Raw genomic sequence first — 23,908 nt, 5'->3', positions numbered from 1 at the left:
GAATTCCTACCTGCTCAATTGAAAGATGGTTATCTGAAAATACATGTCCTTCAGATCAACAGAAAGCACGAACTGTACTTGCTGTCTCCATCCTGACATACTTTGTAGAACAAACTCATTCAGAGGTTGATAACCAGTCTTTGACCCCCTTTCGATTCCTCCACTATAAACAGTTGACTGTACAAGCCTGGAGATCCGTCTTGGACTTCTGGTGTGTTGGACCCCATTATCATCACTGCCATCGCTGAACTGATAGACAGTGGTGATGGAGTCACCAAAGCGTTTTGAGAACATCCTGAGGCAGAAGAGGGATGATGGCGACTGACAGTGCCCTGACCCATAGTGCTCATGCTTGGTATTGTAAGAGACCTAGCGGAGGTAGGATGAGTGTGTCCTCCCCTACCTAGTACCATAACCTCTTCCAGAGTTAAGGTTTGATATAGTACTACTCCTCCCATAAAACCATGCAGAGTGATCAGTCGATGTGTCATGATACTTGATCCAATTGGTGGTCCTGCACTTCAATGACTTTCTTCTGTGAAGGTAGGACTTTCCCCATTGGGGAGGCGCTAACTGCTTCTCACTCTTCCGAAGAACAGGAGAGAAGTCAAACTGTGTGGCAGACTTTATTCTTACTAATAGTGGCCCTTCTCATACTCGTAAGAACTGAACACAGGTAGCGGGTACATGAGAGTGTGCTCGTTCTTACGAGACCAGAGCACATTAGCAGGTGGGTAAGCTCCTATTCCGATCTAATCAAAGAGCTATCATTCCTGGTACATATCCTCTTACTTCATGAACAATGAGAGAGTGCACTAGTAGGCCTACTCTTCCTCATGGGGATAGTTCTTAATACCACACTATTTTCACTCCTCTGCGAAGAAAGGGCAATCAAATGCCTGTCCTATGAGAACAATGTGGCATTCCAGTGCTTATACCATTACTATATTAGGATGAAATTGAGATGTCCCCAGTTCAATTCCCTAAAGCACAACATAAATGGCACTTCTGGGAAAACTCAATCAGGAATCAGTCTCTGAGTTTGGGATTCTAAATGAAGTTATTACTGAAGCTTCTTGGAAATGTCCAAAGACAGGAACTGACTAGGGTATTGCTTAGACCTGGTCACTTTGGCAAGGGTGTAACCTCCTTTATTTACAGCCAACACTTCCTCCCCTGTCGATTGGTTTCAGTGTAGCAGTGCTCCACTAAATCATACAGAGGAATCAAGTAGTCTCCCACAAAAATGACAAATTCGTAGATTAATTTGTATTCTTCTTAACTATACAAACCTTAGCTATTTAATAGGGGTATTACTTTCGGCACAGCTGAAATGACGAGCCATTAATTTTTAATGAGGGTTTACTATCCACACCGCCAGTTAGCGGGGGTAGAGGAGGGTAGCTTGCTACCCCCCCCCCCTCTCACACTCCTGTGCTTGAGCTCACTTTGCTTGAAGGTAGGACTTCAAGGGGGATAGGGGTGGCGTGCAAGTTTGGTTAAATAGCTAAGGTTTGTATAGTTAGGAAAAATACAAATTATCTACAAATTTGTCATTTGTTCCGTAACTGGAATACAAACCATGCTATTTAATAGGGGTGACTCACCCATTAGGAAGGGTGGACGTCCCAGCCAGTACTGGCTTTTGGCTTTGCCCGGGGACTCCTTATCTGAGTGTGTAAGCACCGAAGAAATAAGGAGTCCCTGCACCTCTCTAGAACCTTGCTACGCAAGGTCTGCGGCCTACGCAAGCTGTGTGTGAAGGTATGAAGAAGTGTGACTTGTCCTAGAAAGTTGTTCTGCAGTTCTTTAGATGGAAACTTGTAGACTAGGACTTTCCCAATACGTACCCCCTTGTCAGGGTATGGGGACGCAACACTATTAATCTTAATACTAGGAACACCAGGGAGCATGGTTTACCTGCAGTGGTTTGAGGTCAGCTCAGCAGAGAACCCAGGATGCTGCTTTCCCCAAGAGAGGGGATGATGAAGAAAAGAATAAGGGCCAGTCAAACCTTTTCATTCATGCAGACTAAAACCGGGTAACAATGCCCTCAACCTTCTGCTACTTGTCCAATAAGGAGCTTGAGGTTTTAAACCAGCTGTTGTGCAGCCACCTCAGGACCAATAGAGAACGTATCGAGTCTCTTGTGGGTCACGTCTTGCAGGTAGTGGGATGTGAACGTTGTTTAACATTTCCACACCCCAGCTTGAAGAACCTGCGTCACTGAAAAATTTCTTTTGAAGGCCAAGGACGTAGCTATGCCCCTGACGTCATGTGCTCTGGGGCGACGTGACGGAGGAGGGTCTGGATTCAGAGCCAGGTCAATGACCCTGCAAATCCATGCAGAGATGGTGTTCTTGGTGACCCTCCTCTTAGTCCTTCCTCTGCTGACGAATAGTGCTGGCACATGAGGACGGGCTGCGGCTGTTCTTTTGAGGTACAGCCTCAAGCTCCTTACTGGGCATAGTAAGAGATGGTATGGGTCATCTGTTACAGTACGGAGACTAGAAATTCGGAAGGAGTCGAATCGAGGATCAGCTACTCCTGGATTCTGAGTCTTAGCAATAAACTCAGGGACGAAGCTGAACGTTACCTCCCCCCATCCCCTTGAATGGGCAATGTCATACGAGAGACCATGAAGTTCGCTGACTCGCTTGGCCGAGGCCAAAGCTAGCAGGAATACAGTCTTCCAGGTTAGGTGGCGATCTGATGCCTGGCATAATGGTTCATAGGGAGGTCTCTTAAGAGACCTGAGAACTCGAACCACATTCCATGGCAGAGGTCTCACTTCCGACTGAGGGCAGGTAAGTTCATAACTCCGTATGAGTAGAGAAAGTTCTAGCGATGAGGAAATGTCCATTCCTTTCAGCCTGAAGGCAAGACTTAAGGCTGAGCGATAGTCTTTCACTGCTGATACTGAAAGGCGCATTTCTTCACGCAAATACACGAGGAACTCCGCTATTGTTGGAATAGTGGCATCGAGTGGAGAGATACCCCTTCCACGACACCAACCACAGAAGACTTTCCATTTTGCCTGGTAGACTGCTGCTGAAGACTTTCGCAGGTGTCCAGACATCCTGATCGCAACTTGTTGTGAAAATCCTCTCTCAGAGAGGAGATGCTGGATAGTCTCCAGGCGTGAAGCCGTAGTGAACCTACGGCTTTGTGGAAGATGTTGGCATGTGGTTGTTTGAGTAGATTGTGTCGTGGAGGGAGTTCTCTTGGTGGCTCCGTTAGGAGTTGCAGAAGGTCCGAGAACCATTCTGCGTGATACAATAGTGGAGCTATGAGGGTCATTGAAAGATTGACCGATGTTCTGGTCTTGTTGAGTACCCTCCTCATCAGACAAAACAGGGGAAAGGCGTAAACGTTGATGTTGTCCCACCATTGTTGGAAAGCATCTTGCGAGCCTTGGGGTCTGGAACTGGGGAACAGTACAGCGGGAGCCTGAAGTTCAGAGCCATTGCGAAGAGGTCCACAGTCGGAGAACCCCACAAAGTCTGGACTTTGTTGGCTACTAGATGATCCAAAGACCACTCGGTACTCACTATCTGAGATGCTTCGCTCAGGTTGTTGACGAGCACATTCCTTTTACCCAGAATGAAACGTGCCGATAGTGGTATCGAGTGGATTTCGGCCCATCTCAGTATCTCTAATGCTAGATGGGATAGTTACTGCGAAAAAGTACCTCCTTGTTTGTTGATGCAGGCCACTACTGTGGTGTTGTCGCTCATCACCACCACAGAGTGACTTGCCAGGTACTGTTGGAACTGTAGAAGGGCCAGAAAGATGGCCTTTATCTCTAGGAGATTTATGTGGAGGTACTTTTCTGACTCTGACCAGAGGCCTGAGGTCGTGTGGCGCAGCACGTGGGCCCCCCACCCTTTTTTGGAAGCGTCCAAAAAGAACATCAAATCCGGGCGAGGACGAGAAGATCCATTCCTTTTCGTAGGTTCTCGTCTGCCACCCACCACTGGAGATCCGTTAGTTCCGCAGGTCCCATGGGGATCTGGATGTCCGGAGAGTCATATGCTTGATTCCACCGGGACTTGAGTTGCCACTGGAGGGATCTCATCCTGAGGCGACCTTTGGGAACTAGACGGGCCAGCGATGAAAGGTGACCGAGGAGACGTAACCACGATTGGGCTGGAAGTTATTCTCGTCTGAGAAAAGGTCTTGCGACCTTCTTCAGCCTTGCTATCCTGTCGTCTGATGGGAAGGCTTTGTGGAGAGTGGTGTCTATAATCATGCCTAGGTAAACCAGTCTTTGAGTGGGAAGCAGTGAAGACTTCTCGAGATTTACCATGATACCCAGATCTTGGCAAAGTCTCAGAAGTTTGTCTCTGTGTTGAAGAAGAGTTGACACCGAGCCTGCTAGGATTAACCAGTCATCCAGATAACGGAGGAGACGGATGCCAATCCTATGTGCCCAAGATGATACTAGGGTGAACACTCTGGTGAAGACTTGTGGTGCTGTGGAGAGACCGAAGCACAGCACCTTGAACTGGTACTCCTTGTTGTCTAGACTGAATCTTAAGTACTTCCTTGAAGACGGATGGGCTGGGATCTGGAAGTACGCGTCCTTTAGGTCCAAGTGTGCACATGAAGTCTTGTGGTCTTACTGCTAGTCTTACCGTGTACGCCGTCTCCATGCTGAACGGAGTTTGTTTGACAAACTTGTTCAGAGCTGAGAGGTCGATGAATGGTCTCCAGCCACCAGACACCTTCTTCACAAGAAAGAGTCAACTGAAGAAGCCTGGGGATCCGTCGAGGACCTCTTGGAGAGCGCCCTTCTTCAACAGGATCTGGACTTCTACCCGAAGGGCTTGCCCCCTTGCCGATCCCATGGCAAGGGAGTTCAATGACACTGGATTTGTCATCAGGGGAGGTAGAGATGTTATGAACGGGACGCGATATCCTAAACTGATCACGGAGATTGTCCAGGAATCGGCCCCGAGTTGCTTCCACCTGTTTGAGCAACTTTGTAGGCATCCCCCCATGGGGGACATGCAGTGGGACTGCCTATCCTAGCGTTTGCGGCCTCGGCTGATCCCTCTAGGATTCTTGCCTCCCCTGGAGGACTTTTTGCCTTTCCTTTCTTTGACAGGAAAGGGCTTAGACACCAAGGTCTTCGCTGCTGTCGTCGTCTTAGTGGTCTTGACTGGACGGGACTGCTGTGGTGCTGGAAGCTTATAGGGCTTGGATGTTAAAGCCCTATGAAGGAGGGAGTCTTGATGAGACTTCCTCCACCTCTCAGCGGCATGTTCCACATCCTTAGGCTCGAACAAGACGGATCCCTCTATGGAGGAATGTCTGAGCCTATTGATCTCGATGCTAGAGACCTTCTGATGGAATCTCTCAGCTACTGCATCCGGACGTTTCAGGATGGTATTTGCCCACAAGTTCGAGACTTGGTGGGCCAGAGACTCGATTGTGAGAGTACCTGAGAGAAGGAAGGTTTCTATAGCTTTCCTGGTACGTTCTTTGGAAAATCCTCAGAACGTATCAGGATACCTAAGGTCCCCAATCAGATATCGAGCCACGAAGTGGCTTGCATAGCACACTTCGCAACTTCCTCCTGGTTGAGGATCTCGGCTGCCGAGAACGAGACCTGCCGGTTGGAGAGTCTCTCAAGAGGGACTCCCCTGGTTAGCTCTTCCAGCGAGTGGTGAAGAGGAAGAGCTAAACAAGGCTCCTCAAGGATCTCGAAGTACCTCCTCTGCTGTACGCGAGGAGGTGGGAGGAGCTTGTTGGTGGCACCAGAACGGTTGGAGGAGGACATCTCGGAGAGCTGCTGTGAGATCTTGTCTCTGGTACTCTTAACCCCTTGAGACCAGGGCAGTGCTGCACTGGTCTTGGAGGGTTACTGAGTACCAAAGACACAGTCGAAGACCGTGTCCTTGCCCTCTCGAGGAGGGATCTCTGGGTCGGAAAACCCGTTGAGAGCCCTCATTAGAGTCAGAACTTGCCAAACGCATGTCCTGACTCTTGCTGGTCTCCACCTGTTGTAGGACTTGCAGCAAAGTCTCCTTCTGTCCCCAAAGGCTCTTCTTGGAGACAGTCGCGGACGTTCCCTGAGTGACTAGCTGGCTCCATCCTAGTCCTAGTAGAGGACTTCGGCAATGTTTTGGAGTCCTTAGATTCCTTCCTGGGAAGGATGTAGGACTCCAACATTGACGAGGTTGGCATGTTCCTTTCAATCCCCGACTAAGTAAACCCCTCGGCGCGTGGAAAGGTTTCCCCCATTGGTGCGATGAGGGAAAGTCTCTCTTCGTGTGATTCCCTTGGGGATGGGAAATCTTCGTCCGAAAGGGAAGGAGATGCAGTCTGAGGAAAGGAAGGAATCTGCCTCGAAGGTCTGCGTGGAGTCAGTTTCGCCCTTGGGGAAGAGACCGCGTCTGGAACTCCTCTTTTTCTCTTCAAAGGGGTAGAAGAAGCCATGGTTCTGTGTCCCAATTCAGAGAAGACAGGCTTGAAAGCCTGCGTTACGGCTCTGATCAGTGCAACGAACCCGGGCTGTTGGCTAACAGATGCGCTGTCAGACATACCCCTTGAAGGGACAAGGATTAAAGGATCCCAGGGAGGAGTCCCCATCATTGGTGGGTTCGCCTGTGGTGGCTTTGGGATCCTAGACCCCTCTAGATGTTTCCCTTCTCCCACAACGTGCAGTGGTATGCGCTTGGGGGGAGGGGAATCAGGCGATGGCAACCTTGCCGTGCGTAGTTCAGTAGTCTCGCGCGCGGGAGGATATTGACGCTCGCGCGAGGAAGAATAATGGCGCTCCCACGAATTAGAATATCAGGGCTTGCGCGCGTAAGACTGTGGGCGTAGTGTGTGCGCACGCAGGAGAAAGATCCCTAGTGCGCGGCCATGCAGTTGAATCATGTGAGGCGCGTGGGAGCGCGAGAGAATGTTGGCGCGCATCCTTTGGAGAGGATGGGCGAGCGTGCAAAGGGCGCGCGCGTATCCTCGCGGATGCGTGTTGGAGAAGGCTGGCGCAAAGGTGAGCGCTGGCGCGATGGTACTGGTTGACGCGTGGGAGAAGCGAGCTTTGTTGACTTCCCAGCAGCACTATGTTCAGTAGATCGTTGGCGCGCAGGAGAGTTAGATGTTGGGCGCGTATGCGCGCGGGCAGGAAGCTGATGGTGCGCGGGGGAGCGCTGGCTGCGTGTGAGTGTTGGCGCGCAGCTGGGCGCGGGCGCGTAGGAGAATGTTGGCGCATAGGCGCAGGCAAGACCTGGTGCACAAGAGAACGTGGGCGCATATGTGTATGAGGGCGCGCATAGCGTGTGATGGAGCTATGCTCCTGTTGGGTCGTATGCGCATGTTGGCGTGTACGCCCTTGATGCCCTGTGTTAGGGTTTAGTGATGGGGCCTGACGAGCTACTAAGGAGCGTTCGTCAGGTTTCGTTGGCGCGCCTTAGCGTGCTTAGGTGAAGCCTTATTAGGCCCATGTAGAAATGGTGACGGCAGGTCGGCAGGTCTGTCAGATGGAAGGTCGACGTGTCCTTTAAAAGGACGACCTTCCACCGAAGGAGATCGCGAACGATCTGCAGAAAGGTCCAGGACCAGTGCAGGAGCAGTGATAGATGATTGGTCTCAAGGCTCCTCTGAGGTGGACTGCATCGAAGGTGTTGAACCAAAGAGGCGCCTCCTCACCGCAGGTGAAGGAAGGCCTCTATGGCAAAGAGGAAGGCGAGCCTTCCGACGAATGCGCCCTCTGGGGGCCATTGGATCAGCAAGCTGACCTTCTGCAGTCCTCCGAAGAGGAGTCTCTGTAAGTGAACTCCCCCGAGGGGAAGAAACACTAGCAGGAGACTGACGATGGACTTAGCTTCTCCCTTGTAGGTTGAACAGGAACAGGAGAAACTAAGCCGTCAGCTACCGTAGAGTTTGGAGAGGCAGAGGTGATGGGTGATACCGCATTGGATACCTCTGACACCACAACGTCGACAAGAAACAGAGGATCAATCTCTGATGGTGACGGCGATTGCTTGACAGCAGCACCCAATTGAATGTAGTTAAGCAAAACCTCCTTGGAGGGAGAACCCGTAAGCCCCAAGGAGGACCAAAGCCGAAATAAGGTTAGTGACATATCCTCCCCCGGGGGGAGAGGTGAGCTGCTTCGCTAGGGGAAGCAACGTCATCTCTCGAGCCCCGAGGTTGGTAAACAGTCCATCGGTCTACGCTATCACTCGACGGTCTCTCAAAAGAGACCGACCGAGTGGGAGCTTCGGAGGAGGTTTGGACAACGGAAGAAAAGGCCTTGGGTTTTTCTCCTTTCAAAGAAACCTTCGAAGGAGAAAAATCCCGTTTGGACTTCTTCCGTCGTCGCGAAAGCCTCTCCCACTGGGAGGTAGACCACTCCCTACACTCACTACACCTGTTGTTGCTATCACAACGTTGGCCCCTACAAGAGGGACAAAGGGCGTGAGGATCAGTCTCGACCGCCGACATGAATGTTCCACAGGGGCGGTCGGGAAACCCAGGGCAGGTGCGCATGATCGCAGAGGCCAACTTCACATATATAGAACTAGAGAAAATAGAAAAGACTAAAGCAATTAAATGGCTGCCAACTGACGGCGAGGATGAGAGCGGACACGTCCGACCACCATCCGAGCAGAGAGCAAAGTGAACTAAAGCAGAGGTGTGTGAGAGGGGGGGGTTAGCAAGCTACCCTCCCCTACCCCCGCTAACTAGCAGTGTGGGTAGTAAACCCTCGTTAAAAATTAATGGCTCGTCATTTCAGCTACGCTGAAAGTAATACCCCTATTAAATAGCGTGGTTTGTATTCCAGTTACAGAACAACTGCCAGTTCGGTCATCCTGTACCTTAATGACATTCTCTTCATACCCTTTGGGGTGGAAAAGCTTTGGGGAAGGATTAAGTACCAGGAATAAGTGAGCTAGTTACCTGGTGACTTGAAAGAACAATCACCTCAGAAGGAGCTAGTTCCTGCTTGTATGATTCTGTATCGTGGCCGCTGATCGCTTGATTTCCCACTGTGCCCAATGATAGCATGATTCTCGATCATGGACGCTAATAGCAAGTTTCCTGATCGCGGCCGGCAATCGCATGCTTCCACATCCCAGTTGTCGATCATATGGTTCCCGATCGTAGCTGCTGGAGATCTCAGCATGCAACTGATCCCATGGGAAATAATGCATGCAGCTGATCCCATGGGAAACAATGATAATGAAGAATAACTGCTGAGAGATTTTTCCTACAGGGAGAGAACACAATCAGAATTTTCCTGTGAAGACAAAACACGATGGAAACAGCTAGAAATACACTCGTCGCTCATGAATGAAACATCTCGTAGCCCATGATCATGGTTGCCGATCATACGGAAACCAACATCATGTGACCTTAATATTAGGGAAGAATACATGAACACGAAACGTAATTTCAGGGAAGAAAACATTTGGCTTGAATACAAGGTGAGAATGTACTATAGTCGTTATCCTGAGAAAATACGTATTGCCACTACCATGGGTAAGAGGGGAGAGATCGGTCATGGGTGTTGTCATCACTCTGTTGGACATTATGTTCAGTCACTCCCATATGTATCTAAGGAGAGATCGAAACATGGTGTCTTTGTCACTCGGCTGGGCAAGAGATGAAGACCAAACCCCAATAATTGGTCCCACCAAGATTGCTAGGGCTATGACAGAGCGTTTAGATATCGTAGGTAAACTGGAACAAAGCACATGGATCCTCTGCGCCTGGAAATTATGTATTTGATGATCGTAGGTATAGACAAATGTATAAGGGGCCAATCATCTGCTTAAACCATCGTGCTTGTGCCGTCCCGTGTGTGTGTGGGAGGTGATTCTGTTCATGCTGACTCTCAAGTGTGAGGAGATAATTGCGTCCTGAAGAGATCACTTACATTTCCAGGGAACGTCCCTAGCAGGAGAGGGACTAGATAGTAACTTGTTGTCCTGACCAGTAGTGCCCGTGACAGATCTCTTGTGAGACTTGATACAGTATATGAGGCAAAAGCAAGATCCTTACAGTAGAACCTTGTATCTTGACGCTTCCCTTAGGAGAAAGTTTTGGTACAGCACAACTCTCATGAAACCATCCAGACGAACCAGACAAACTCTAGAGAGTAGGACTATTATTTGTCCAGCACTTCAGTTGTTGTCCCTGGAACTCTGCACCGAGGAACAGCAGTAGCAGTGCGTACAGATATTATCAGCATGGGTGGCTTCTCTCTCTGGAAAGAGAGAGAAATCTTATTCAGGAAGGTAATGGAGGGTGGCACCCTTCATCGTGGCTGACAGCATGTACAGCAAGGAGAGAAACAGTAAGTGAACAATAGATCTATCGACCATACTTCCTGGACTTCACAATGACGTCTTCAACTCAAAACTTCTAAGAAGTTACCACGAAGACGAAAAGAGAATGGAGAAAGTGAAGTTCATCTTCTCCAGGGTCGTGTAGGCTGATGAAAGGCCCTTTCATATGTCAGAACACAACAGGAGCCAAGAGATACTTCCTTATCAGCTAAAGGGAACAAGAAATAGGGCAGCAACCTTTTCCTTACACTTGGCAGCGTTCTACCGACAGAGCACCAGCGATGTCCAAGGAACTCTTCCTTAGGTTCACATCGGCTACACACACAAGGGATAGAAAAGCAACAGACATACCACAGGACATGAACAAGTATATTGAAAATGGCAGGTAACAGAAACTGTACCACAATTACAGCTACCAAGAAACACTGCAAATACAATCAATACGACTGCAAGACCAAATACTCAAACTAAAAGAAAAGCAAAAGATTAAAACAGTCAGATTAGGGCACCAACAAGTATGTTTGTACAGCAGTCTCCTACAGCCAAAGTCAAAGTGAAGGGTGCTTTACCTGTTGGAGGCAGGCAGGGCTTCCCAACACTTGGTGACCAACTATGTTTACTTTGTTAAAAATCTAACGACCATTTCAGCTTCACCAATGTCATAATCCTATTAAAGGTCAATAGTTTGTATTATGTGTAGGAATAAAAGCAAAAATTGAGAGGCAGCTAAGGTAAGTGTGTACTGCTTGCAGCTAAAGCCGGCTTCCCCGCCACCTTCCAAAAGTTAGACCTACGTCATCAAATCTTACACAGCCCTTCCAGTTTTGCTTAAGTCGCACTCTTACTAAATGATTGTTTATATTTGTGTAAGAACAAACTACTAAGTGAATCAATAAGTATCGATCGATATCGACCAGAGAATTACTAAGCTCAAGACGGAACATAACTGATACCCTTATCAGCCTACTGCCAGGCCCAGAATTGCTAACCTACCCCAAAGTTACCAATTAGCAGTAAGCTTCAATTAGAGATGTATGCTAAGGACAAGGAACAACCTTCCCTTGTCATGATAGAAAACTGAAAAGGTGAGAGCAACCGTCTTCTGCTTGGCTGAAACCAAGGGTACCAGCAAGTGGGAGAGTACCATCACTCCCTATAATAGAAGAGTGATTGCTAAGGCCCAAGAAACTAGGCCAAAGGCCTCCTATTGCAATTCCTGTGTGAATAACTTCCCCAACGAAGAGAAAGGGGAGGGGCGACTGGTAGAGGAGGAAGGGCGCAAGCAAACTCTCCCAGCTTTTCCATGTCAAATAGAAACACTGACACTAGTATTCCACAAGGTTTAAAATTGGGCACGTCAGGCATGTCCAACAGACAACTATGATCCTTATCGATCAAATGGAATACAGCAAACGTTCAGCACACAAAGGGTAATTGCTTCATGAGAAGGAAAAATCCCTAGTATGCCAAGTAACATTCCAGGAGAAGTTCATCGTCTCCCTGATTGGTAGAGTGATCCCTTCAGAAGGTGAACTGCATATAGTCATACACTCCACAAGGCACATAACATATGTGGCAGAAGGTTTGTATCTTTGAAGGAATATTTCACTTTACTACATGCTCACCTTCTTTGTATCTCTGGTTGTAAAGGAAAACAGTCGCAAAACACAAACTAGAACAAAGATTTGTGATGAGTGGATTAAGAAGAGATCCAACGGTCGCAAGGGCAGCATCGCATATGTCCGTACCCTTTACGGACAAAGACATTAGTGAAACGATACACTTAACGATTCAACAGCTGTTCCAGCTTGCACGAAGACATAATGGTGTGTATGTACAATAACAGCCACCTGTATGTATGATGACGGTAGACTAAGAATACAGCAGTGTAAGGGGGTTGCAGGGGGGCCTTAGCCCCGTTAGGTAAGTAGGTGAGGACACAGCTTGTAGGTTAGGTTAGGTTAGTGGGGGAGAGTTTAGGTCATGTGGTGTCTATTTACTTTACACAAGGAGGAACTGGCCGCTGATATACTAACACTCCAACATAATCTATATCAAAAGACGAATATCTTTTATTTGTGTAAGAACAGAAGAATAAGAATAGCAGTGCAACAGTAAATAAACAAGGAAATATTTATATTTGATCAAGAATTCTGTCAGTATTTCAAAATAACTATATTTAATCCCATTAGATATTACGCTCAAGTTTCAAAAATGCATTTTTCTATACGATTTTAAGGCAGAACCGTAAATATGACAAATTAAGGAAGGTTGCGTCCGTCACTCTACAAACCCGACAGAGTTACTGTAGCCTTACAAAGTACAGTAACATACACCGACCAATAAGTCTTGATCCCTTCATGTTAAAAATATATATAAAATGTCCATCTATGAAACATTTCATGCATAAAAAGGATATATTTCTTACATATCTCGAAGTGAACAATATCTTCTCCGGACAGAGGGAGGTTAGGTCCACGATAACACGTCTTATCTCATCGCCACGAACTTTAGTTATGTCAAAATTGTAATGTTATTTTCATTGACAATAACGTAAAATTATTATTTATTTCCATTTATATCACATTTATTTATCTGTTCAATCATGTTTATTGTTTTCACTGTAATAATTTCACATTTCTATGCAAATACGAAAAGGATGTTAATATTCGCGATAATAAAAATACAAATTACTGTTACTTCCGTCAACAGTGTGTTGGCTAGATTTCCTTTACAAAAATTGCAGAAGAGGAAAAGAATGTTTACATTATTCATAACTTCAAATGCCACTCTTGATGAACAGACAATGACTTTATATTTACAGATATTATTATTATTATTATTATTATTATTATTATTATTATTATTATTATTATTATTATTATTATTATTATTATTATTATTATTATTATTTGCTAAGCTACAACCCTAGTTGGAAAAGTAAGTAGGATGTTATAAGCCCAGGGGCCCGAACAGGGAAAATAGCCCTGTGAGGAACGGAAACAAGGAAAAATAAGATATCTTAGGAACAGTAACTTTAAAATTCGGTGTATGTGTAGGCAAAGGGAAAGAACCGTAATCAGAATGAAGGATCCACTGTAGTAGTATTGTTTGACCAGTCAAAGGACCCCATAACTCTCTAGCGGTAGTATCTCAAATGTTTCTATAGAATTATGTAATGGTTATTATCATACACATTAGCAGTCATTTAATAGTATTCTTGCCGGAATAATTTGTTCCTGGTGTTGGCTTGAGTCAAAAGTTATTCGATATGATAGCGTTAAAGTGTTATCCCCACTGATTTTAGGGTAGAATGAGATAAAATTAGAGATTAAGAAATTCATTCATAATGTTGTTTATGGTACAGGTATAAAAACTAACTACAGTAATAAGTAAAATCCTTGAAGATTTGCCCTAGCTATTGTGCAATAAAGTAGCCGCAAACTTATTTTGCGGAGTGAGCAGGAACCAAGATAATTATAGTATAGGCTACCAATTTAAAGCTGATATTTTGAGTAATACGTGTTTGCTTGGTTGTCATCATATAACACTGATGGCGAGGAAAGGCAGATACATCACTTTTTCTGATACTGTACATATTTCATCAGCAAGCACCGAAAAGGTCGTATGGCATTATGACCACTTCCATATTGTGTAAAGTGACTGACAAAGATATTTTACCTAAACTAAATTACCACCCAAATTGTGTTTAGTGTTTTATTATTAATTCAAATGTTGTGGATAAAGAAAGGAAAATTTCTTTTGACTTCTTCAGCCAGACGAATTTTCCAATATTTTCACAAAATGTTGTTGTTTATTTATCTTCTATTTAACTAAATACCTTAAATGGGCATTTCATATATAGTCAATTTTTTTTTAAGATTTAGGTCGTGTATGGCGATTTTAACATGCTTTCTGTTTCAAGTTCAAGCAGTTATAGATCTCAAGACGTAGAAGAAGAAACTGTCACAAACAATACATTTTTCATAAAAGGGCATGTATAAAAAACAAGACTGGTAGGCTTAAATTAATCAGATCTTGCCTCAAATTTCATTGAAAATAGCAGTGTCAATTAGCCTGAATAGTGAGAAAAGTTAGGGTGAAAATTTTAGGTTGAATTATTTTTGTAATAAAATTTCCCCAACACTGATACTAGATCACACTAGAGAACTCCCACCTTTCAAGTTGGTCTTGGTCCAACTAGGCAGTCGTGGACAAAGTTCCTCGGGTTTGTGTTATATACAGAGAAGAGAAGTGAATTTCTTCGTTTCTCACCAGAAAACGTACATTCAAGTTTGGTGCTAAGGGACTGAAAGGCAGTCTCCTATTTAAAGGACAAAATGTTTGTATTCTCACAGGAACAAATATATATTTTATAAAGTAATTTGCGCGTTTCTTAGCTACAAAATCCTGAGACCTTTAAGCTACCCTTCCCTTCTTATTTTTAGGCCTAAGGTCAAAAGCGCCTTGACTGAAAAACAGGAGGAGCTTCCCCATCGTTAAACTTGTCGTTAACCAACTACCTTGCTGACGATTCAACTGGTGTTCATGTTTGTGCTGAAGTCATCTCCCATTTGAAAGATACAGGTTTGCATGGCAAGGAAAAAACATAAATTATTCATAGAAATTTCAATTTTCATTATTGGCAGGGAGGAAGACAGTCTTATCTGAAAGGGCTATGATGGTCTTTGTACACCAAAATCTCCCTGCGTTTCTGGTAAAGGATTTACTTTTATACTAATACTAAGAATGTGATTAGTTAATAACAGATGGTGCAAAGGGGAAGTCCCTCCCACGCCCCCATGACAGAAAAGGAACTTTTGTCCTTAATGTAATTTAAGTTAGACTCTGACTTGGATTTGCATTTGCAAATAATATTGACGGGGGATAATTTGCACAAGTGAATGATCTTAACGTGCTTGATTTGTGTATACTGATAATGTGTTTTTTGTATATAATTGTTAGATACACTCACCGAAGGTAATCATACACTAGTTCAGAGGTTCAAACTTGTTGCAAATGCTTTTCTGTTGAGGTTAAAGTAAGTCTATTTTCATAGTTTATATATGACAGATATACTTCAACGCTGTTTTTATCTTGAAATATTCAATATTTTCATTCACTACTTCCCATATATAGTTTAATTGTTACTCTCTCATTTCCATTCTTCACCTCCTTACCAATACAGTATTAGCCTAGTGTTACCATATACCATAACTCTTCACACTGGACTGCTTTCTCTGTAAAAGCCTTTGGCTTTGTAATATCCAGCATTTCCAACTAAGGACGTAGCTTGGCTAGTAATTTTGGCAATGATAATAATAATGTGGTTTTCTAAATGGCAGGGACATGTACTCAAACCTCACCCCTTTTATTTGAGCTTGAGATAACGCGAAGGGGGCATACTCCCCGCTCTCCAGTATCGGCGTCAATGAGCTTCTATGTCAGGATGTCATAGAATTCCAAATCAATCAATCACTCCCTCTCCAGTACACGAGAGCAACCTCTAAAGACCAAGAGGAGACCAGAACTACTTTTCTCAACCAACTTAGCAAAAAAAAAAAACTTTACTAGACAATTTACAAACTTTCGGTGATACAAACACAAATTCAACTAAAAATAACAAAGATCAGATAAAGAAATACTGTAAGAAAGCATTATTATATCATTTAATACCGTAAGCAAAATGACATTTGTAATAATCTGATATCTATTTCATATGAAATCTGGCTATTGATTTTTTTTCTACCTGGAAATCATAGGCATGGGATTCAGGTTAGGCCTACTCCAGGCCAAAATTTAATAAAATTCGACTGATAAACAGCTTCTTAAAACCGATTGAGTTTGTAAGTTGGGGACCTGTACTACTACTACTACAATAATAAGAATAATGATATATCCTATTATTTGACCAGTAAGACTACTACTACTACTACTACAATTGGTATTACTACTACTGTTCATTCATAAATGCTGCAGTCGTAATTCTTATCTTAGTCCAGTGCTAAAGTACTGAAAGAAATTCTAGCATTTAAAATTCTTAAGTCAATCTGATAAAATGATGATTTACTTTTGACGTATATTGGCTTTTATTGTCTTTATTTATATATTACTTACATATATTTTATTGTTAATTCAGACTTGCTTTGATAAATCAGTGGTATACAACACTTATTTCAAAGTCTCCCTTTTCTATTCATAATGTTAATAGTATATTGGCTTTGCATTTGGGTTTGTTAATCATCTAAGAGGAAATATTCAATCTCTCGCGGATGAACGGGTCGTCAGGTCAAGTGGTCCTTCCATTTCCTCGTCATTTGCTCAGGAGGATGAGCATGTTCATCAAGAGTCTGGTGACTACTCCAGCTCATCATAGTGTCACTGTCGTCTATTCTTGGGTTGTTGTTATCTTTTCGAATGCCGGTAGCTTGCTGGCTTTCGTCCTCTCCCGGCACCGGGCGTATCGGGTAATGGGATCGGTGATCAGAACTGTACGTCACGCTGGCATCAATAATTGGCACCGTCCTGTTGAGTCTCTCCAGGACCTCGTGCTCTCTCCTCAAAGTATTCTCGAAAAAGTGGTCTTTGTTTGATAGGAAATTTCTTTGGATGTATTCATCGCTGTCCCTTCTCTGGCCTTGCCAGTTCTCAGGGATGGTTTCCCCGCTATCACTCCTTTGATACGGCCAGTAAAAACCCTTCAAGGCATCATCACTGTTTCTTCTTTCACCCAATCTGTAGTTTTCATGGACAAAATCAATACTGTTTCTTCGATGTTCAATACTGTAGCTACCCTGACTAATTTCATCGCTGCTTCTTCTCTCATTTTCCCTAAAGCCACTATGGATTTCCTCATCACTTTTCTCCATCACAGACCTCTGTGTAATCCTATCAGAGTTTCCTCTCTGGCTCAGAGGAAAGCATTTCCTAATAACTCCATCGCTATTCCGTCTTTCGTCCAGCCTGTACCTCGTGAGAATGACCCCATCGCTATTTCGCCTCTGATCTGGGTGATAGACACTTCGCGTCCTATTTTCTGCCTCATGACATTCTTGAATAACCCCTTCACTGCTATCCCTCAAGTCTGACTTGAAGTGCTTAGCAGAGTCCCCTTCGCTAGCACCGCTATCCTCTTGTACATAGCCTTCTTGGATAAAAGGATCGTTATTTCCTCTTTGGCTTTGTCCATAACATTTCTTGATGACCCCCTCACTGTTCCTCCTCTGACTCGGTCGGTAAATGAACCCTTGTAAAATGCTATCGCTGTTCCGTCTCTGATTGAGCGAGTAAGTTGGCTGGATGACCCCTTCGCTCCTCCTTCTTTGTCCAGTCCAGTAAGTTTCTGGAGTCATTTCAGCCGTATTTCGAGGTTCAGCCGGCCACCCGGGGTAAGTACTTTGAGGGCTCTTATAAAAGGTTCTATTGATATGCATACTAGGGTTTTCAATATGTTCTTGAAGTTTGTTATGAGCATGTTTATGAGATCTAGAACTGTGTATTGGATGATCACTACAGTCTAATGGCTCCTGCAAAGACAGATATAGATCATCTTAGTATATGTTTAATAAATAATAGACATTCTTACAGAAGTACCTTTATGCTGTGCGGGTTACTGTTGCTAAGGTGTTCCTGGCTGAATTAAAAATCAAGTTGCAATTATCTATTCATTTTTTATTAAAGTTTGTAAGTATTTCAGTGTCTGACGAGAGCACAACTGGCAAAGTAACTATGGCAGCTGAGAAAGATTTTCATTGGCTGTTGACCGTTGGGAGCACGCTTCGTTTCTCTTGAGTTTCACCCACAAAATATATATCTGATGCCATGGGAGAGCGATTGTCCTTCTTCTGCGATAGTCTTAGCACTACTTATTTCTCCACTTTAGTCTTAAGTATTGTCATCATATGTGGAAGGGCACAGTACCTGAGGCGGTTCAAGTTTTCTTCCGCCTTCATTCCTGAGACTGAATATTTCCTCTTGAAATTGTAACTCAGAGGGGCTCGGGGGACAGCCTCAGTAGGCCTACTAAGAATTAGTCAATTTAGTTAACAGTATCACAGTGGTTTAAGTCATGAGATTCTAGAAGGAAATCATAAGTGAATTGGTATTCAAGGTCGATCAGCAAGTCTTCAGAAGTCTTATCATATATTATTTTTCATTTGATGAAATAAATGTTCAAATTATATTGAAATCAAATTACTATGGAGGTTAACCAAAGCTCAGAGAATCCTAGTATTAGCTCTTGATATCCATTGCACCGAACATGTCTTGTGTATCACAATGTCAGCATTTTTAGTTATCATGGGAATATTTCAAGGAGACTATAAGACTATTCCAATGGTATTTGAGGGCTTTATTATATTATTCTATGTTTCGGTGTAAGTTAGGATAATAATGAGAAAAGTAAGCTGTAACCAAAGCTATAACGAAAGCCACATAACTGTGAAGCACTGCTATACTGACTGCAGAGAGGGTGGTCCAGATAAAATTGGGAGACTCTAGAACAGAACCATTGTACGAACACTGCACTCGCTAATCGTGGCTCGGAAACAGAATCGAATCCGCTAAGAAAGGAGGATAAATGGTAATGAATTGAAACATTCTCATATTTATTGTAGCTAGTTTAATCAAATGAGAGTCCAATTGTAGCTTATTTAATCAAATGAGAGTCCAATGTAGATTGTTTGATAAAAATGAGAGTCCACCACAAAGAAGGAAAATTCCCTTGTACGACACGACAGTTCCAATCAGAAGATCCAGTCTTCCGAGGCGCAGCAGAACATATGGCATATCGTTAGACCAAAGGCAGAGAAAATGAGCTAAAACTTATTATGATTTGTGATATCACAGTGATTGGAATGACTATAAAATCTGTTTCCTCTCAGAGCATCAGCGGCATGAAAATCTTTCAAAGCTGAGAGTTACTTTGCATTACTTCGGGGTAAATCTGAAACAGAGAAATGAGTGTTAGTACTAACGACATCGGATACAAACTAGAATTGAAAAGATACATAACTCAATGTTGGTCATTTGTTTACATACAAAGAGCGAATACATGGAATAGACTTCCAGCGCACGTAGTAAACAGTAACACGGTAAACGAGTTCAAGAATAAGTTAGACAAGATCATAAGAACTCTAAATGCTTAAGTGAATCGCTCTACCAAAGAGCAAATGGAGTCTCCACAGATGGAATAAAAAGTCTTTGAGACATCCAAAATCCTTGCAAAACTCTCTCTCTCTCTCTCTCTCTCTCTCTCTCTCTCTCTCTCTCTCTCTCTCTCTCTCTCTCTCTCTCTCTCTCTCTCAGAAATATCACAGTCGCCAAGAAAGTTTATATCAGATAAACTTCATAAGTTCAAACCGTACAGCAATTGTTTTTATGTTGAACAGGCAGACATAAGTCTCTTTTTATAGTTTATATATGATAGATCTGTTTTAATCTTGTTACTTATCTTGAAATATATTATTTTAGATTTTATTACTTTTCATGTAGTTTTATCTATTTCCTTTCCTCTCTGGGCTATTTTTCCCTGTTTGAGCCCTTGAGCTTATAGCATCCTGCTTTTCCAACTAAGGTTGTAGCTTTGCGTGCAATAATAATAATAATAATAATAATAATAATAATAACTAGAGGGACACTCAATAGAACGCAGACCTCTGCTGCGGGAGTTTATTTATCGACCTTTTGCTTGACCTTGACCTTTAACCTTAACATGCATTAATTAGCGTGGATTTTCACACGATCAAATATAAACCAAGTTTGAAGTCTCTGTGACAACGATATCAAAACATAGGGCTGATTACGTGAATTGGACATTTTGCTTGACCGTGACCTTGACCTTTGACTTTGACCTTCAAAAATCTACTAATTTCCAGCTTTTTACAAAACAGTTAATCCCTGCAAGTTTCATTACTCTACGATTAAAATTGTGGTCAGGAAGATGTTCACAAGCAAACGCACACACAAACACATAAACAGAGGGTAAAACATAACCTCCTTCAACCTCATTGGCAGAGGAAAATAATAATAATAATAATAATAATAATAATAATAATAATAATAATAATAATAATAATAATAATAATAATTCCTAAACTGAAATAGTCTTTGTGAACTGTGGGATGTTTTTTTTTTATCTTCATTATCATCGTGTTCTGAACAAATATATTCGAATTAATTTTTTATCATTTTTACCTTAACTAGACCCTCGCGTGTTTATATTAGAATAACTTACTAAACACTAATATTTTTATGAACAGAAAGTGCATTATAAATGCTGTCTATTATCTTTCTATCAGAGAGAGAGAGAGAGAGAGAGAGAGAGAGAGAGAGAGAGAGAGAGAGAGAGAGAGAGAGAGAGAGAGAGAGAGCAAAATAAATCATTCTAGAATCGCACATTGGCTGCTCCTCCTGTTTTCCCCAGAGCTGACGAAATCACAAGACCAATCTTGCATTGTCTTAGCAAAGTTCCGTCCGTTTATAAAAGCAAATCTTTTTCCTTAGATATCCCCAGGCAAAAATGGGTGTGTGTGTGTGTGTGTGTGTGTGTGTGTGTGTGTATAGAGGGAGAGCCACGCAGCACGCTTCACGTTATGACGCAACACTGGATCACAATGAGTCTAGACTATTCTATGAGCTCGATTAATCATGCAGGGAGCATGCAATGAAACTGCAACGTTGTCCTGCAAAATGACCAAATGTTATTGAAGCAACACCAATCACTACTCATTAATAAGCATTACATCATCCCAGAAATAACGCAATGAATGACAATTGATGCCTCTTTTGCAATATGCTCATAGCCGTGTGGGGTGATCTTATTGTTCACTATTTCACCGGAATGTTTTTCTTTTTTCTTTTCATGATCGCTTTCAAAATAGACTGGTCTTGAAGGTTAATTTACATTTTTGCTTTAGACACCTGAGTTAATTGAATGTCTCTGAAATATGAAATGACCTTTAAAATATGTGTATCATAATAAAATGTAAATGAGGTGGCGTGCCGAAGGTAGGACTAATATATGTTTATTTGCACACTGTTCAGGGGCCAGTTGAGATATTTCTGAGCAATTACTTTTTCAAAAGTAAATTCGCAGTCAAAAATATATATATTTGAATGTAGTTAAATAAAATTATAAACTTAGTACTAATGTTGTCCTGGGAGCAGCTAATGGCTTAGAATTTTAATGAATAAATTTGTGTAGCTTAAGGACATGACATTCTTCCTTTCCTGTAAGATGTCAGGGAAAGAACATTATTCATTTCCTGCGGTCGAGGGAGTCACTAAATGGAGGGGAAGATAAACGTAATGTTTTACAAACAAACACACACACACACACACACACACACACACACACACACATATATATATATATATATATATATATATATATATATATATATATATATATATATATATATATCTATATATACGTTATATAATTTCGATGGATAGATAGATCGATAGATATAATATATATGCATGTATGTAGATATTCATTTATATATCTATCTATATATCTATATATATATATATATATATATATATATATATATATATATATATATATATATATATATATACATATATATATATATATATATATATATATATATATATATATATATATATATATATATATATATATATATATATATATATATATATATATAGACTACATACATACATACACACACACACTTACACACACACACACACATATATATATATATATATATATATATATATATATATATATATATATATATATATATATATATATATATATATATATATATATATATATATATAGCAAGTTAGCAAGAATAGGAGCTTTTGGCACTTGTTGCAGAATTGGTAATGTTACTCCATTATGTAAATGTGTTTGTGGTAGCGTAAGTCCAACTGATTACCCCCTAATTTCCATAACTCCCATATCATCTAAAGTTTTTGAACGTCTTTTAGCAAAACGTCAAAACAGGTTTTCTGAAGGAAATCATATTTTCCCTAGTTTAAAATTTGGTTTTCGTAAAGGCCTTGTAGCATGTGATGCCCTTCTTACAATCTCCAATGCTGTACAGAAATCCCTTGATTGTGATCAGGAAGTTCGTATATTGGCTTTGATTTTAGAGCCGCTTCTTACCGTGCTAATCACGAGGCCCTTGTATTTAAACTAAAAAAAAAAAAAAAAAAAAGAAAAAAGAAAGAAAAAAATAGTGACCGTGTTATCATAAGACACTTGTTTTCAAAGTAAGAAAATGGGAAGTAAGAAGATATTTTTCTCATCTTCATTATGGGTGCCATATGTTATATCTGGCGTTCCTCAGGCTAATATTATTTTTCCCTGTTGGAGCTCTTGGGCCTTATAGCATCTTGCTTTTCCAATTAGGGTTATTGCTTGACTTATGATAATAATAATAATAATAATAATAATAATAATAATAATAATAATAATAATAATAATAATAATAATAATAATAATAGCGTCCTTACCCAATTGCTTTTTTTCTAATATCTTGCACACACTCGTTTAATTTTTCACTCCTCATGTCAATCCTAAACATGACCTTTTCATTATTTACCCGGAATCTGTTGCAAATTCTACACAGTTTAATTCTGCATATAGTCATTTCCTTCATTATAGCAGTTCTTCTTTTTAATCTCTTCAATATTCACTAGATTTTTCCGTATCCCATACATTCATACACTAACCTATTTTATTTTTTCTGGATTTCCCTGTCTTGATATCTACCTTAAGCATCCTCACTATGATATGCTCTCATATACCATGCATATACTTTATCAATATTTTTCTAACACTTCCTTCCATTATGCATACACGAATTTCTTGTATTTCTGGCATATACTCTACATATACGTATTCCATTTTCTTTCATGAACTCTTACATAGTCATTCGATTTTTCTGCTAAGTTCTCCATTAAATCCTGCGAATAATAATTCAATTATCGCAAAGGGAATTGGTTTTATTTTTTCTCATTGATTATGAATATATTTCATCTAATATATCAGGCATTCCCTCAATTAACAAATGCGTTCTTCCTCAAGAGTTAAGATCAAGAATAGGTGTTATTTTCAAACATATGAGAGAGAGAGAGAGAGAGAGAGAGAGAGAGAGAGAGAGAGAGAGAGAGAGAGAGAGGGGGGGGGGGGTGTGCGTGTACTATAATCAAAGGGATTTTTTACAACCCTTAAGACTGCAATCAGTCATTTATAACGGACACATGGTGTATGATGCGGAATCCAGATGGTTTTGAGCCAATATCACAATCTAGGAAGATTATTTTCGAAGATAGGATGGCCCACCTGGATGGTCAGCGTTCTAACAATCTAGCTATTTTGACACGTACAGTACAGAGCAGCTGTCTGGCAACTTAGTTACTTGGATACGTGCAGTACAGAGCAGCGTCTGGAAACCTAGCTACTTTGACACGTATAGTACAGAGTAACTGTCTTGTCGGCAACCTACCTACTTTGACACATACAGCACAGAGTAACTGTCTGGCAACCTAGCTACTTTGACACGTACAGCACAGAGCAGCTGTCTGGCATCCTAGCTACTTTAATACGTACAGTGTAGAGC

The 23,908-nt window shown here is 42.0% G+C and overlaps 2 protein-coding genes and 1 pseudogene across 4 annotated transcripts in view; 1 reads left to right on the top strand and 2 right to left on the bottom strand.

Moving 5' to 3' along the window:
* LOC137629530 (WD repeat, SAM and U-box domain-containing protein 1-like) overlaps positions 1–13,023 on the bottom strand; it is a 107,293-nt gene extending 94,270 nt beyond the window's left edge. For all 3 annotated transcript variants that reach the window (XM_068360932.1, XM_068360933.1, XM_068360934.1), the window contains exon 1: positions 12,736–13,023. Coding sequence is in view for 1 of the 3 variants with exons in the window: in XM_068360934.1 (XP_068217035.1) it covers positions 12,736–12,737 (2 nt within the window). In the remaining 2 variants the exon portion in view is untranslated. The remainder of the gene's footprint in view (positions 1–12,735) is intronic.
* The window catches only part of LOC137629047 (uncharacterized), a 613,817-nt gene that overhangs the window by 412,999 nt on the left and 176,910 nt on the right, over positions 1–23,908 (top strand). The window lies entirely within an intron of this gene.
* The window catches only part of LOC137629245 (uncharacterized), a 12,427-nt pseudogene continuing 4,918 nt past the window's right edge, over positions 16,400–23,908 (bottom strand).

Source organism: Palaemon carinicauda, chromosome 37, assembly GCF_036898095.1.
Source record: "Palaemon carinicauda isolate YSFRI2023 chromosome 37, ASM3689809v2, whole genome shotgun sequence".
NCBI lineage: Eukaryota > Metazoa > Arthropoda > Malacostraca > Decapoda > Palaemonidae > Palaemon > Palaemon carinicauda.
Note: the sequence above shows the minus strand (reverse complement) of the source record. Positions and strands in the feature narration are given on the sequence as shown.